Source organism: Apis florea, unplaced genomic scaffold (assembly GCF_048593485.1).
Source record: "Apis florea isolate Af1SG1 unplaced genomic scaffold, ASM4859348v1 contig_3036_pilon, whole genome shotgun sequence".
Lineage (NCBI taxonomy): Eukaryota > Metazoa > Arthropoda > Insecta > Hymenoptera > Apidae > Apis > Apis florea.
In genome coordinates, this window is record NW_028256694.1 from 859,044 (window position 1) to 875,836 (window position 16,793).

At 45.1% G+C, this 16,793-nt stretch overlaps 1 protein-coding gene across 4 annotated transcripts in view; it reads right to left on the reverse strand.

The window, feature by feature from the left end:
* Window positions 1-16,793, reverse strand: part of bi (T-box transcription factor bifid) — a 90,235-nt gene that overhangs the window by 40,567 nt on the left and 32,875 nt on the right. For 2 of the 4 annotated variants that reach the window (XM_086908113.1, XM_086908112.1), the window contains exons 3-4: window positions 13,390-13,503; window positions 10,955-11,117 (exon numbers count right to left, since the gene is read on the reverse strand). In XM_086908113.1, coding sequence (XP_086764239.1) covers window positions 10,955-11,117; window positions 13,390-13,503 — 277 coding nt within the window. The remainder of the gene's footprint in view (window positions 1-10,954; window positions 11,118-13,389; window positions 13,504-16,793) is intronic. The other 2 variants (XM_086908114.1, XM_086908115.1) reach the window with 2 other exon arrangements.

Here is a 16,793-nt window from a genome sequence, read left to right on the forward strand (position 1 = left end):
TCCTCCTCCCGCTCGTCAACCCTCTTTGCTTTTCACCGCTGTTCCCTCCGATTTTTTCCTTTTTCGTCCCCCTTTTCTTCGCTTCCCTCGTCCGTCATCGAGCGGCCCGATATCGCTCCGAACCTTACTGCTCTCTCTCTCTCTCTCTCTCTCTCTCGACCGATGGAAGGGATAGAGCGACCTCTCCCTCTCTCACTAGATAGAAAGAATATTCTTCCCTTCCATATCGATCTTAAATTGAGAATATAATTATAGAATTAAATAAGAGAAATAAATCCATCCTTCGAAACGAGAAAGGCGACGAGAATACGGGGGAATAAGTCGCATTGCGGGGCTCGTTCTGAATCGGTCGAATCGGCGATAGGCGAAGGGAGGAGAGGAGATCGATACCGAGCGTGAAATTTCGACGCGGAAATTCGACGGGCGTACGTAGGAGGAGGAGGAGGGGGGGGGCCTCGTTTAATTATTCGGGAAAGCGAAAATCCCGGAAGGTGTGACTGGCGCCGGGCGAAAATGTGTTTATTCGGGTTAACGCCGTTCCGAGGAAACGCCGGTGTGTAAACGGCGAAAGCGGCGCACAACGAAATGAACACAGAGGCAACGCTAATTAATATTTACCCTCCGACAACATCACGCCGCCATCGCATTACCTTGCCCTCGCTATCCACCAGAAGCAACTCTCTCTCTCTCTCTCTCTCTCTCTCTCTCGGAGATAGTACGAGCGAACAAAGGAAAATTTTCCTTGTAATTTGCCACCCCTCCCCCTTTTTTCTTTCACGGTTCTTCTCTTTATGTTTCTCTCGATCGTTTATCGAATCAGAGTGGCAGAGACGTTTCGAGATCGTGTCATTTAGATTAAGTAGAATTTTAAACGAACGTTAGTGATAATTTTTCTTCCTTTCTTTTTTCTTTTTTTCTTTTTTTTTTTCTCTCGCTCAACCTCGACTTCGAGGTTTCACGGAACGGGAGTGAAACGAGGCGATCGAGGAACAATAAATTTCGAGGCGGAATATTCGGAAAGGGTCCCCCCCTCCCCCTGCCCCCTATCGAAATATATTCGAGTCTATTTCACTTTGGTGGCGCCATGCGTGGAGCCGGCGGAGGGGCGAGCTCGCCGAAAGAATTCCAAGAATTTTCGTCTCACCGAGCCGAGGGGAATTCTTCGCGCGGCCTGCGGACCACTTTGTGCCCGCCATCCTTTTATTTTCCTTCCCCGTCTTTTTTTCTGCGCGCCCGACACGCGTGGAATCACCGCCCGATGGAAACTCGGTCATTTCGTGGAAAAATTCTCGAGGGGGGATCGCGAGCCTTGAATTCTCTCCAGGGAACAAGCAGCACGAGTTTCCCTTTTTTGAATTTTTCCTTTTCTCGAACACGATCCATCCTCTTTCCTTTCTTATCCTTAATTCTTTAATTCACAGACGTACTACAACACAACACATTGTTGAATAAGAGATACCGAATCCTTGTAATTATTCCAAGCTATTCGATTCGTATCACGGAAATACGCTTCGAAATCTTGGCTGCGTCCCATCCTTAACACCAAGTTAGCCAAAAAATTCTCCTACCAATTCCTCCAACCAAAAACTCCATCCTCCCCATTGACAATTCCGCAAATTACGACACCTTACGATGGATCATGATGATGATGATGATGATTTCGCCTCCAGCGTTGCCTCTCTCGAGGGGAAAGGAAGAAGAAGAGGAGGAGGAGGAGGGGAGGAGGAAGAAGAAGAAGAAGAAGAAAAAGGAGCAAAGGGGACAAGTTTCTCGGTGGTAGGGGTTCGCCCTTCTCCAGGATACACATCCGCGCGTTTCCTGTCTCGCTCACCCTCCCCCGGCCAGACTCTTGGCCACGTGGTGGGGGGTGGCGACCGCCTCCAGAAACGCCCTTCTTGCCTCCCCTCACGCATATGCCGCGACGTACGTGCAATATGTGCACGCGCATCCACGTTTACCCACGTCGAAGGGGGACTCGGTTTCTCTGTGTGCGCCGAGGGGTGGGCTGGTTACGCGCTCTTTGTCGTCCTCTCCGCTCTTTGTTAACGCGCTTTGCAAATCGTTCTCTACCTCTTATTCTTATTCCTCCTTCTTCTTCTTCGTTCTCTATTTCTCCCCATTTTCTTCGATTCCTTTTTTTTTTTTTTTTTGCGACACGTTTGAGAAATTTATCGACTGGTCCATGTTTCTCGAGTTTTTCTTCCCTGGAATATTCGTCCAAGAGAAACTATGGAGATGAGAGAGAGAGAAGGTGTTTCTTTTTTTTTTTTTTTCGGTAGATTTGAGAAGGAATTTTTAACGTTGGAATTTGCGATCAGAAATTTTGAAAAGTGGTTGCAAGTTTTCGACAAAAATTTGGGGCGAATTGAAAGCGGGGAAGGGTCACAATTAATTAAGAAGAGGTTAACAAGGTTACGGTGTTACGTGTATTTAAAGAAACACTGTCGGCCACAAGAAACTCTTCCACCGTGGATAAAAGGCGGCGGCTTCCTTCCTCGCGGAGATCTTTTCTCCACGCTCTCTCGCCGCGTTTAGAATTATTCCGGGCGAAGCGGCCGAGACTTTAGCGTCAGTTGTTTGCGAAAACATCGTCAAGGGTGGTAAATTACCTTCTCGAGAGAGAGAGAGAGAGAGGGAAAGGTTCTTTAGAAGAAACATCTTCTTACCACCGGCCAAGAACCAGACAAGAATTATTTATCTTCTCGGTGGAGAACAAGCTTGGAAACAATTTATAATTCTCTCGCCCAATGAAAATTCTCTTCGTCTCACCGCCAAACGAACAATCCCTTCCTTTTTAGCACGAATAATTATAATCTCTTGGAATCTTGAGCAGAAAAACTTGGCGAGAAGAAGAATTACACGGCAATCTTGTCTTAATATTCACATTTTTCCTCGGGTCGCGGATTGATATAAGAATATAAGAAATATTCACACCCCTTGAATAAAACCTATCTTCCTATCCGATTATCATTACCCTTACCCTAGCCGTTAAAAACCCACCCCTTCGATAGAAACGAAATTCCAAAACCCCTTGAAACCGTGTAAAACCCGGAAAGAAGAAAGGCGGACCCTCTTGTGGCGACACATCGCAACAAGATGTTCGCTCTTGGGTTGATCCATCAACCGTTGGGGCAGAAGGGACGTTGTTTGCTTCCGGAGAGGGAAAGAAGGCAGGAGGAAGGAGGGATTCTTCGTCTCTGGATTGGTGGTGGAGGAAGACGGATCGGCTCGATTCTATTAAAAAAACGAGTATCCTGTCCCCGACGGGGGTTGCCAGAGACACGTCCGCCCCTTTATCTAAGGCTCCTCGAGCGATCCTTGGACCCAGTCTCCCAGTGGAGGGAGGGGTTATTAACGGTCGGTTTTTCGTATTTTCGAGGTTTGCAAAAGTGTTTCGATTATGTATACACACAACGAATAAAATAAAACTTTCGAACTTCTCAACGATAAAATATTATTTTTCACCCTCCGTAAAAAATAAAAATTAGAGAAAACGGACAATTAATTCGGCTCGAATCAAATTTTAAAAACCGAAAAATCGACCGCGAAATTACAGAAATTACAGGGGAAATTACAGCGCCGACCTCGGCTTCGTTGATCCTCGTGGACGGACGGATGATCGACAGCTGTCACACGCTCCTCCTCGGATCCGAATTTGCGAGGCGAACCGTTCGCGACAGCTGTTCGCCTCGATGCGTTCGCCGTCGAAGAAGAAGTTCGAAGCGACAGGTGACACGCGTCTTCGCTCTAATAAATCGTGAATCGGAATGTCAGCTGGCGTTATCGACCGATTATCGACCACAAAGGAAAGAAGGAGGAAACGATTTTCAAAGAAACGTTTCGATCGATGAAGTTTTAAGGTTGCTAATGCGCCTTAAAGTTAAATTGAATCTATTTAATATTTTTTTTAAGAACGATGAGACACGAAAAGTGACTAGTTTTTTCTTGATTACAAATATTCGCTTACAACTTTTCACCGTTCCGTGATGCAAACCCGCCGATTTAACTTAATCGTATCGCATCGGTGATCATCGAACGTGTCTTTTCTTTTCGAAGAAAAGAAAAAGAGATCTCGCCAATTATATCGCGGTCGGCTCATCGCCGATTACGAGTTAAGTATCGAGTTACAAGTAAACAAGCTACGAGGATAGTTGGAGTGGAAAACAATTTAGAGAAATATTTGAAAAAAATCGTCCGTGATCGATCGATCAGCGCCCGCATACGCGTCCTTCCTCCTCTTTCCCTCCCCCGTGTCGGCTGCAACTCATGAATAACCGCCTTTCGCGCAGGTGCCTTCCACGCATTAGCATTCGACACGTGCAATACGCGCGTCGTGGTGGGTACATTCGTTTTCGAGAAATCGCACGGAGGAGGTGGCGATAGAAACGGTTTAATCATTGCCAACTTTGAATCCCTTCGGCCATCTCGTTGCAAGATTCAACAAAATTATTATTCCCGTCTTTTCTATTTCTCAACTTGCTATCAGTTGCCCGATAATTAGCGCGTTTGACACCGGCTAATCGAGCAGATAATGAATGAAACAAACAATTCTTGTTTCCTTTCTTCCTTCCTTCCTTCTTTCTTTCTTCATCCACTCGTTGCTTCGATTTGCAGTAACGTCTCTTCGTTGATCTGAAAAATTTGGCATTCTCGCCCAAATTTTGATATCGATCGAAACCTTCTTTCGAATAATTACGATATTTCCTCGCGTGGCCTGCATCGTTATCCCATTTATCGCAATCACGTCTTGATCGATCGATCGTCATCATCGACGTATGCGCTTTTTTCCTCCGCACGAACCGCCATTCGTACGGAATGGAACGTTTACACGAACCTTCCTTTTCCTTTTTCAATGTAAATTCTTACGAGATTTCGTTCTTCTTCCCCTCGCATTAATTCGACAAACAATTCGAGGAAACTGTTTCGGTTGGACGCTGAATCGAGACGTTGAAACTCGTTGTTTTATTTCGTTGTGAAATTTTGGAGAGATCTTGGGAGGAAGGAATAATCGGATAGGAATTTTTCGGAAATTTCATCGACAGGGGTGGCGCGCCCTCTGTCACAGACACCGTTTCGCGTGTGACCACATTCGACACGCACTCCTGCAGATTTCCCTCGGGGATGCCTCCTCCTCCTCCCTCCCTCTCTCTCTCTCTCCCCTGCGCCAGATTCTACCCGGGGGTGGATCTCGACTCGGTTCACGCTCAACTTTTACTCGTCCACTCTGATTATCCCTTTAAAATGAACAAATTTTTCTTTTCCTTTTATCCCTCGAAAATTATCCGTCTCTCGATTAAATCGGGAAAAAGGGGTGGCTTTTCAGAAACGCGTCCCATCTTCGAGTGGAAATTCTTCTTTTTTTTTTTTTTTTTTTCGAAGATGACGCGTTACATCACAAGCAAGACATCCGAATAATCTCGCTTTAAAAATTGAGAAAGCATATTCTCCTTAATGTTAGGTTTTATTACGGATCCTCCTTCCATCGCATTACCTAATCCCCGAAATGGGTTGTTCTTGGATCGAGAGAGAGAGAGAGAGAGAGAGGCCAATAAACTGCCTCGAGTCACACGACCTTTTAATTTCTACCCTTCCGAACCTTCCCCCTTTACCAAACATCCACCCTTCCTTCATATTTTTCAAATATCATCCGAAAGCAAACCATCTAATTACCACCTCCTTCCACCGCGATTCTTCATTTTCCGAACATGTGATATACGTTGACTGGGATTCATAATCCAATTTTTACCACTGAAAAATCTTCCTCGACTTCCTCGAGGAAAAGAGAAACGTCCGTTTCTCCTATCACAAACAGACACTTCCCTGTTATCACGATTGAAAAAAAGGGATCGTTCCTTCCAACATCTTCATCTCGTCCATACGCATCGAGAAATGGCAGAGAGGGGGGGTGGAATGATCGAGCGGCGCGTGCGACACGCGAAATCGGCGAACGGCAAAATGGCCCCCGACCAAGCCTCGAGAAACACGCGATACCGTAATGAGGCGGCGTGGGTGCGTGGCACGCAACCGCGAGGAGGAAGAGAAGAAGGAGAAAACGAGGCCTCGTTGGACGAAGAAAAGTGATTCGTTGTTCGGCCGTCGTCGGTTCTTTCTTCTTTTTTTTAGGGAATGTTGCGACGACTACGTGTTGGGGGGGAGGAGTGAAGTTGGATTATCCTCGAGCAAGAGGAGGGGATTGTTGGCGAGAATTTTTGTTGTCGCGATGAGAGAAAAGTTTGGAAGAAAGGTTTGTTTTGATTCGTTGACTTCTTTTTTGGGGGAGGATTACGGGGTTGCTCTTTGTCGAAAGCGGTCCACCTTTTCTCAGCCGCGTTCTGACTCTGTTTTTCTCAATCGATATCGCCTGTTTGAAACGGAAGGGTAACAAGAATCTACGATTCCAACCGTTTTCTTCTTTCCCTATTATTCTTGTATGTAAATGTTCGCATTCGTTATAACGAACGGTAAAGAAAGATAATCCTTGATAATCGAAACCTGATCAAAAACCGTAAAAAACTTCTCCACGACAAAGCCTCCTCGATCCACTCCAATATGTATCCAAAATCGAGCAAAGACGAGGGGGTTCGAGAAAACTGTGCAATTTCGAATCGAGAGGGAGAAACGTTCCATCCAGAAAAATTCGCTCGAAAACTGCAGCTTCCCTTCGACACTCGTATCGGCCAATTTTTCCATCCGCTCGAAACAATTTCCATATCGGGAGGGAAAAAAACGGTGGAAGGGTAATGGAACGGTAAGCGACACGTGGAAGGGGGCGCCAGGTGTGCAGGTGTGCACGCTAAGCAAATCACGCGGAGGAGGGAGCGCGCAATTTTCCGCTCCTCCTCGTCGAGAGGTTGGACACGGTGGATAATTAAAGCTGCGAGGCACGTTTGATCCAGTTTCGTTCGTCCGATTGTTTCCCGTTTTAATTTTCAGGATATTGGGAAAAAAGGATCTCTCTCTCTCTCTCTCGGCAACCGAGCATTAAAACTCTGATTTTCCTACTCCTATATTCAAAACTCCTACATTCTTTCCACTTCTTTTATTCTATCCATTTTTCTTTCCCTACGAGATATCCCTTACGTTTCAACGAATTGAATATTCTTGCCTCGAGAAAGAATTTGAGAATCGCAAAATTTTCCATTCCATCGATTTTGTCCGAGTTGATTTTCGTCCGAGTTATGGCGGAATATTCGGGAGAAGGAAAACGAGGAGAGGAGAGGATGCGCTTTTGTCGACAAAGACACTCGAGGAAGAGGAGGAAAGGACGGGGTGAAAGGACGAGCTGGCTGCTCGGATTAAACGCTGAGATCAAGTATTCTTGATAAAGGCAGAGGGGTCAAGTGGCGCGGAGAACGACCAAATCGGGGGAAAATTCGCGACACCGGCCTCCCTCCCTTCCTCCTCCTCCTCCTCCTCGTTCTTTTTTTATTTCCCGCGGAAAGAGCAAGAAAATCCTTGTCCCTCGATCGAGTGAAACCAACGATATATTTTATGCACGAAGGATAATAAATGATTGAATAGTTTTTCGAAATGTTAAGAAAATATATATATATGTGTGTGTGTGTGTGTGTGTGTATAATCTTTGAATGTTATTTTAGATCGATCAATCAGTTGCAAAAGTTTCTCTTTTCTTTCTTTCGTTGGGATTTATGTACAATTGAAACTTGAAACATATTTTGTCGTTATATTTAAAAAAATTCTCTTGGCAAAATTATTCCATCCGCGCGTTTCGTTTCACCGATTTCGCTAGATAAGATTATACTTTTCCGACTGACTGTACGTGTTTAATAGATAATACCGCGAAACTAATTTAAATTATAAAGCATTTCGATAAAGAAAAACTTCGACTTTCCCCCAAAATCTATCTCGTTAAACGAAAAATATTGCTTAACTTGGTTTTCTCCTTTTTTTTTTTTTTTTCCCCTTTTAAACAAATTCCCGAAACTTTCCTTTCAAAATCCTGCGTGCAAATAAAACACTGGTCAAACAAAACTGTAAACCGTAAAGATCAGCAAACGAACTTCTTCGAAAACAAACCTCTATTCGCGACACATTTTTCCACCCTCCCGAAAAAAGGGGCACCTCTCTCTCCCCCCACCCCCCCCTCCCACCCCTCCTCTAACTAACAAAGAGGACCAAAGGGGACAAACTTCATCGCGTTTTCCACGTCGAATTGACCAAATCCGGAATCCATTAACCATTAACCGAGGTTGTGAATACGGTTCGAACAGCCCCCGAAAATCGGTGGCAACGCCCGTTCCCACGCGTCTCCAACTTCGAATACGCGTGAAAGGGAAAGAAAGGAAGGGAGGGAGGGAGGGAGGGAAAGAAAGAAAGAAAGAAAGAAGAAAAAAGAGAAAACGGGAGCAACAGGAGCCAACAAGGATGGGACGGCCGTTTTTCCCGCTGTTTGCTAACGCTTCGTGGCCCTTTTTTTTGGCTCGTCGAGCTGTGCGTGTGCGTGTTTGCTCGTGTGCCACGGCAACCATCTCGAAGGACTCGAAGCGGCGAGTCGAGTGTCTCACTTTTGTTTGCCGCCACGGGATTTTCCCGACAAAGAGGCCGACCGGACGAGGATTACCGAGGAGGATCCATCCTCGGCCCGTTCGCGCTAATTTTCCTGCTGCTTTTCGAGGGCACGGGTCGAGGAGGGAAATCAGGGGGACATCCGAGATTTTCGGGGGCCACCTTTTTTCCAGGGGGACACCCGGAATTGTTTTCTTGGGACTTTCCTTTTGTTTCGATCGCCGGTAATTTTCCTCGAGGATTCGCGGGTAAAAAGGGTAAAGCTTTTAGCGTTTCGGGTTTAATTAACATGCGGCAACAACAGCGTTTCTTTCCTCCCTCCTCCTTCGCTTCTCTCCGATATTTCATTCCGATCAAATGAACACGTGCAACGAGCCAATCTTCTCCTTTTCAATGCGTCGACGAATTCGTTATTTGTTTCGATTCCAAGAAGCACGATATAACAATTCGGCTTTCGACCGAGGTTTATTTTACATTATTATTACGCGTCTTTAATCCGTTTCGAACTTCTTATACACATAGCATAAATTAATATAACCGAGAACCAGATTTTCCTCGAAATATCTCCCCAAAAATTTTCCCCATCTATCCCCCCCTTCGAATTCTTCCTGTGCCGCGTTCTTCGTACAATTTGATATACCCTAACCCTTTCGCTACTTCTTCGCCGCGTTAAAAATATACAACTCGATGCTCGAGAAAGATCGTCGACGTGACCGCCTCCACGATTCGAGTTGCTTGAGTTGACGACGTTTATTGAAAAAAAAAAAAGAAAGAAAATATCGATGCTACGTTTCGTCAGAAAAAGATAGCGCGGTTTCTTGTGCAGAACGATTGTAATCCTTGTGCAGAGCGATATATACTATGTTAAGTATACGAAGCGGTTATAGCAGCGCGCAGTAGCGAAAGGGTTAACAAGGTAAAAAGGAAGAAAGAACAGCGTGCAAGAGATAAAGATCCACGCAGCTGAGGATGAAAAAGCGCATCTTCCGCCCCACATCCCCCGAACCAAAGCGAATAATCTCGAGATCGCTCGAAATCTTCCCCGAATCCGGAAAGGGTTGGCCGCCTCCTCCTCTCTAAGTAGAAACCCCCCCCCCCCTCCGTGTATTTTCTGGGCTCGTGCACAGGGCTGGCGCAGGTGAACCGTGAACCCAAAACGATTCAACCCCTTCTTTTGCCCTCTCCCCTGCCAGAGCAACCAAGAAGACGAAGACGAAGACGAAGAAGAAGAAGAAGAAGAAAAAGAAAAACAGAAAAGAGAGAGAGAGAGCATGGTGGCGTACCGCACGATTGGCACGCGGTGTTCCTCCAAGCGGAGAGGGAGGAAGAGAGAAGGCTGGTGCTGGTCCGTAACAAAGGTCGGGCTGTGGCACAGCCATTGACATCGCTCCGGGCCCCGGGCTGGAGGACTAGATTTCACGAGCCAGCGATGCAGGATCCTTCAAAGGGCGCCGACGCGGACCGCCGCAAAAAGGATTCGCAAAAAAGGAGGACGGTGCAGCAGCAGCGTCCAGGGGACGGGGGGTTGTGGCCGCTGAAAGAACCAGGCTTCTTCTTCTTCTTCTTCTTCTTCTTCTTCTTCTTCTTTGCTTCGACTGCTGCTTTGCTTCCGCCCGTTTCGCCCCCCTCGTCCTCTTCTCGCGGAGATGGAAAGAGGCCGCTGCTATGCGTGTGACCAGGGTGAGGCTAATAGAGAGGAGAGGGCCGAGGAGGGGCCAGGCTGCTGCAGCGGCCCGCTGCTGCAACTACTTGACGCCGAAATCCATCGCGATAACTTAATCCTGCGGGATTATGGATTCCTCCTTGGTTAATAGCGAGCCCTGCTTCTATTATTCTCTCGATCGAATAAACGGGGATAGGTTGTTCGCGTGTTACACTTTCTTCGACGAGAAATTATGTATGCGTCTGCCGGGACAAGGATAATAATCGCGTTATTTCTTCTTTTTCCTTCGTTTGTTCGAACGGGGTCGGTCGTAGTAAGATCGTTGAACCATCGTTGTCGCGATTTCGTTTTATTACGCGACGAATTAATCAAACGAGGAAAATGGAGTGTTCGGGTCCAATTTCGTTTCGAATATCAATCGCGTAGGATGGAATTTTAATTTTAATTAAAACTCGCGATCCAACGTTCTACGATTTCTCGCTAAGAATCGCGAATTTTTTTCGAATTCGAGCGAAATTTCCGCGACAATTTTTCCTTCCCCTTTCGAATAAAGGGGATTGGCAGGGAGTGGGGGGAATTCGCGAAACAACAAGCACACAACAAGAGAGCGGTCATCGTCGAGCACGCGGCCTAACGAGCTTTTAATCGAGGCGATCGTTAGGTCGTTAGCCGGGCAAATTCGTTAGCGAATTAATTGCGAGACTCGGAGCTCCAACTTAGAGGCTAAGTAAGTAAGTAAGTAATTGTTTGGTTGGCGTTACGTACAGTACTTACAAAGCCGTGCTTGTCGCTGATGTTGTTAGTGAGTTTGAGCTTGTGGAAGCTCACCACCTTCTGCATCCATTGCTCACCGCTGCTCGGCGAATCCGGATGGATGTACATCCTCTTCGGCATTTCCGGGTCGGCCTTCCCCGCCACCATCCACCTGCTGCTCCGTGCAAACCGATTATTAAACAATTAGTGACCGATCATTAAACAATTTTATCAATTATATCATCGTGTGTTCGTGAATTTTTCTTTCTCGATTCATTCGCGATTATGTTAGATTGAGTGTGAGCGTGGAACGATATTACGCGTGATTCTCTTTTCGAGAAAAAAAAAAAAAAAAGAAAAGAAAAAAAAGGATATCGATCGCTATCGTTAAAAGAAAAAATATCTACTAGAATATCGTTCGACGACCACTTTTTAGAAATTTCGTAATTATTTTTATAATTGCGATGTTTCGTTAACGCGAGTTTCTAATTTATTGAAAATTTACTACGATATTCGTTCGCGAGAGCGAGGAGAAACACGTCCGTCCCGTTCCGTGTCCGGAAAGCGACTTTGTCGAATCGATATTTCAATAACATTCGAACATTGTTTCTCGTCGCCGCGGTTCGCATTTGTTATTATACGTTTCGTCTATCACGACCGACTCGATTATAACGATATAATATAACATAGAAATAGAAAATGTTAATGTACTAATTTTTAATGTGATAAAAAAGAGTTAAAAAAGGGTTGACGATAAAGAAAAGTCATGCCATAAATGTGACCACCAGATTAAATAAAAAAAATATACGTATACCGTATTTAATATTTAAAAAAAAAAAAAACAAAAATCACGCGTGTCGAAAACATTGGATCGTACAAACGAGAAATTTTTTTTGAATAAATATTAAAAAAAAAGAAAAAAATCCGACTCGAACGAAAAAATATATCGAATAAATATAAATCGAAAATCGATCTGAAAATGATCGTTTTCACGATAGAATTGGGAAAATTCTCGCGGAATTCGAGTAGGAACGAAATAGGAAGCGGGAAGGTGTCGATCGTTCTCCTCTCTAAGTACCGGCTACCGCGATTGTTGTCTTTTAAGGGAGGCGTGTCTGCCAGTTCCGTCGTCGTCGTCGTCGTCGTCGTCGTCGTCGTCGTCGTCGTTGTCGCAGGTGGGTCAAAACGAAGAAGCGAACGAAGAAGAAACCCGTTCGACGAGTTCCAAAGTGGCTGCGGTCGCCGGCGTGATGTAATCGTTCATTGTGGTCTGCCTTTCGATTGGCCGTCGACTTTCCTCCGCTCTCCCCAATTCTCTTGGCCCCCTATATAAACGGACGACGCTGCGTCGAGAGAAGAAAAAGCTCGTTCGAAAAAGAGGGAAAAATTTGCTCGTCGTTCCTTTCGAGAGAAAAAAAAAAAAAAAAAAAAGATTCTCGAAATTTTGGTTATTATTCCCCAAAACGGATTCCACGAAACTGGAAGAGAGAGAAGAATTCGTTTCGTGAGAACGGGAGCTCGAGTTGCTCGCTCGTAGAATCCACGACTCTTTTTCGCGAGAGATCGGCCGCTTTCCTCGATCATGTTCCGTTTAGCGCCCACGCGACTTGGAGGAAAAACGAGGGAAGAATCGTGAGAACGCGTGTCTGCACGTTTCGACTTTTCTAGGAAAAAGTTAATGGCCGGCTAATTATCGAAGGGGGAACGGTGGAAACTCATCCCTTTAGGAGATTCGTTCGTGGTAAAAACTTTACAATCGCGACAAGTTTTCTTTCCATCCATGCTGTCTTCCATCCTCTTTGCATGCCAACTTGGCGATGTGAAATTTCTCAATTCGAGAGATTCTTTTCGCGAACGAAGGAAAGAAAAGTTCGAATTTCAAATGTCTTGCGCGAATCAACGATGCAAAGATAAACGATGAAAATTGTAATCTGCCCGCGTTAAGAGAAAGTTAAGTTATAAATATCGACGCGATCGGCTTCGATTCCAGGCTCGTTATCTCCAACAATTTTTGGGTCGAACTTTGCCAACTCGACAGAGAGAGAGAGTGTGTGTGTGTGTCTCCGATCGAACGAGCGCTTTGCTACGTGATAATTTCGGGGTATAAATCTCCGTTGGTGGGGGAAGTGGCGGTTCAAATTGAACGGTATCGGCGGGTAAACGGGTTATTTTTGGTAACTCGTCATTTCGGGGCAGAAAAACTCCTCGTGGAGAAAATTAGACGGTACGCGGCAAACTTTCGCGTTTAAAAAAATAAGGGAGTGACGAGAAGAGGAGGAGGAGGAGAATAATCTTCCAAGATTGAATTAACGAACGGAACGAAACGAATTTGAATTAAATTTCGAATGAAAAAGAACACGAAACGAACGAAGAATATGTGCGTGGTCACGAAACGACGCAACAGTTTGTTCGTGGCGACTACGATTGGCCGGAAGTTCGACCCTTACCTGTTGTGGAACTTGTATCTGTAGTCATCCGCGGCCACGATGTCCAGCAGCAGGATGTACTTGGCCTTCGCGTCCAATCCGGAAACTCGGAACTTCATTTGAGGGAACATCTGCCTGGAACCGATCAACGGATACAGTTCGATTAGATTGAGAACCTTGATTATTGAAATAACCAAGCTCGAATTATTAACGGAAGTTGAAAGAAGATAGGCTGCTTCTCTCTTTCATCCTCATTCAAGTCGAGAATATGTTGTAAGAATCGAGCAATACTTTTTCTAAAGAATTCGGCCGCTTCTCTCAGACGCGATCGAATATCCACGGATATCCAATCGCAATACCCCAATTCGACCCATGCGCAGAACGACCCATAGGCGTTCACCACCCTTCATCAAACACCCCCATACACACATCGATATACTTGCGAGGCAACCTATCTACAGAATTATCATATCGTTATCAAACTTTGCAATATATTTTTACGAGTATTTACTTTCACAGTATTATTTCTGTGAGAGAGATTAGTGTTAAAAAAGCATTTAAAATGCCTAGCCGCTTCCAAGAGATTCAATTAACCTTGGGAAATTTTCGAGGAAAGAGAAACAAGATTCGCTCTTTCCTCGCTTTCAAAGAGCTGGAGGAAACGCGAGATTAATCGACGATATTAAATCAATCGAAGATGGGTGGAACGAAAATGCCTGGGTGGAAATGCTCTTGGAGGAATTTTCGTCGGAATCTGGGCATGGGTATAGGAATAGAAACGTGCACGAGTCAATCGAGTGGCCGCTGTCAGAGGTGGGCGCGGATAAAAAGCGGATCTCGTCGCGGGCCGGGCTTGAAAGAGGAGAGGATCGCTTTGGTGGCGTGGTATCATCATCCCGATCCCGAAGAAAGGGCGCCTCAGAAAACTCGTCGCTCGGCCGCCCATTTCGGCGTGTTTTCACTTTTTCGCGGCCTCCCCCCTCCCGATGGAATGCCGCCACTTTGCGAAAATGCCGGGGCAGCAGAGAGATTGAAATCGTTCCACGTCGACCCTCGAACGAGGCGTTCTTGCGAGCTTTGCTCTTTCAAACGCGCCAAGGAGGAGGAGGAGGAGGAGGAAGAAAGAGATTGTGTTAGACGAGATGGTCAATTGCTCGATCGACGCTTGGATTTCGAATTTGTTCGGAACAATATCGAACGAGGCTTTGCATTATATTTCTCTATTTCGGTTCGAAAGGACAATGGAAGAGGTATACAGAAGAGGGAGAAATTAGGAGATGGTAGGTTAGGTTAAACGATTGTGACAAAGACTGGCAAGTTGGATGGCCAAGTGGATGGTTCTTGAAGCCGAGTCGAGAGTGCTTCGCCGTAACCAAGAAGAAGATATACTCAAAGAATGATAAAAACAGGATCTTAAAACAAGCGAGAGGATATTCTTGCCTCCGCTTACAAATAATTCAAAATGTAATTATGTAATTACATTTTAGCGACTCTCGGTAACTTTCTTCTTAAAAATAAATAATTAAAACTGAACTTCGAGTCGAGGTATTTTCGCTTAAAAATATATCTTTCTATATCTTTTTCATCATTTTCATACAAGAGAGTAAGAAGTCTCTTTTTTCAATAATCTTTTCTCGTTCGAGTTCTCTCTGCAAGCCAAATTTTTCCATCGACAATGGCGTTCGACGTTAAAAGAAGAACGAAGAAAAGATGAACGAAGGCGAACGATGCCACCGATTCATCTCCCTCTCCGTGGACAAAATTCAAAAATTCAATAACCAAGAGAAAACGAGGGGGGGGGAAGGGACGAAAGGAGGGAATAAAAAAAGATAGACTAAGAAGTAGGTTGCTCGTGCAGGGTGGTGGGGGTAAGGAAATTAAAATTCCACCGCAACGGAGAGCTATAATCGGAACGTTCCAATTTACACTGTTCCCCCGTCGCTCGCCCCCTCTCGTTCCTTCTTCTCGTGCCTTCTTCCTTCCACAGCCGCGCAAAAGATGGCAAAAAAAGGGTACGTTCGAGCGCAACGCCTCGAACGCACGCCATTATGGAAGCTGCGACTGCCTTAAGAGAAATCGCCGCCTCGACCCCCGTCGAATTATTGTACTTTTGTATGCTAACGGCGCGAGTATCCTTAAACGTAGCCGTTATAACGGCCGGGCCAATTACGGTAATTAGCCGCCATAAACGAATAGCGTCTGAGAAACCACCTCCCCCCTCGGGGCACGAACAATACTAGGCCTCGACCCGCCTCGATAAATATAAGTCGAAGGATGTCGCGGTGTGAACATCCGGATCCTCGTGGATCCATTGTTCCGGGCCCTCTGATAATCAATTACAGATTTCGAAGCGTTTTGGCTGGGATCAGGAAAAATCTTATATACGCGCGCGCGTGTGTGTGTGTGTGTGTATACGATCGAATTATTTTTAAGGGAAAAAGACGTTATTCTTTGAATTTTATTATTATTATTATTATTATTATTATTATTATTATTGGAACAATTTAGAAAGAAATCAATCGTTTGAATCGCGTAAATAAACTTATTACGCGTTATTTATCGTTACACGTTATTTTTAGCTACCTGAAATAAGTACGCGAATGAGTGGAGATATGTTTAAAGGTGAAAGATAAAAAATTGGAAAATTTGGAAGAGATATTATTCGTACCTTTGTACGTAGTGCATGCGTGGACACCACGAATATTGAAAAGGTATAAATAACAATTTCTCTATATAAATGTACGAAGAAAGATCGAGGAAAATAACACGAAAGATTCACGAGAACCAAAGTTTTTCACGCGACGAAGCCGTGAGAGGGGTCGAAATGAAAAATCGGTCGATCGGGCGACTTTAAAAAGCCCGCTCGGGGATTTTTGGTAGCATCTGCCTACTGTCCTGAATTTCGTGACGTGAAGGGAGGAGGCATTCGACCCTCATTCACGTGGAGCACGCAGAAGGACTCTAAGCCGGATTATCCTTGCGACGCGAGGCAAAATATCCCGCGGGTGGATGGTGACGACAACGGCCGGATCCTCGTGAAAAACTTGCGGAGCACAACCGACCACGATCCTTCTTTTTTTTTTTTACGGTTAAACGGTTCCCCCCCCCCCCTCTCTCTCTCTCTCTCTCTCTCGTTTGTTTCTCGAACAATCATGAAATTAAATCAGCTTACATCATTCAGCTTTGACTTGGTTCGAAGAAAAAAGAGAAACTGGATCCTGGTAAAATTAATTCATTGATTGTAACTGTCTCAATTGTTACCCATTCAAAATTACCAATTTCCTCCCCTTTCCTCAAATACTTTCCAACCACCAGAGACGCAAGAAAAACTCAAAGTTTCAATTATTTCCTACTATTTATGATTTTTAATTCCAGATTCTCGGAAGAAGAGAAAAAATAAATTGAAACTTGCGCCTGTACTTCGT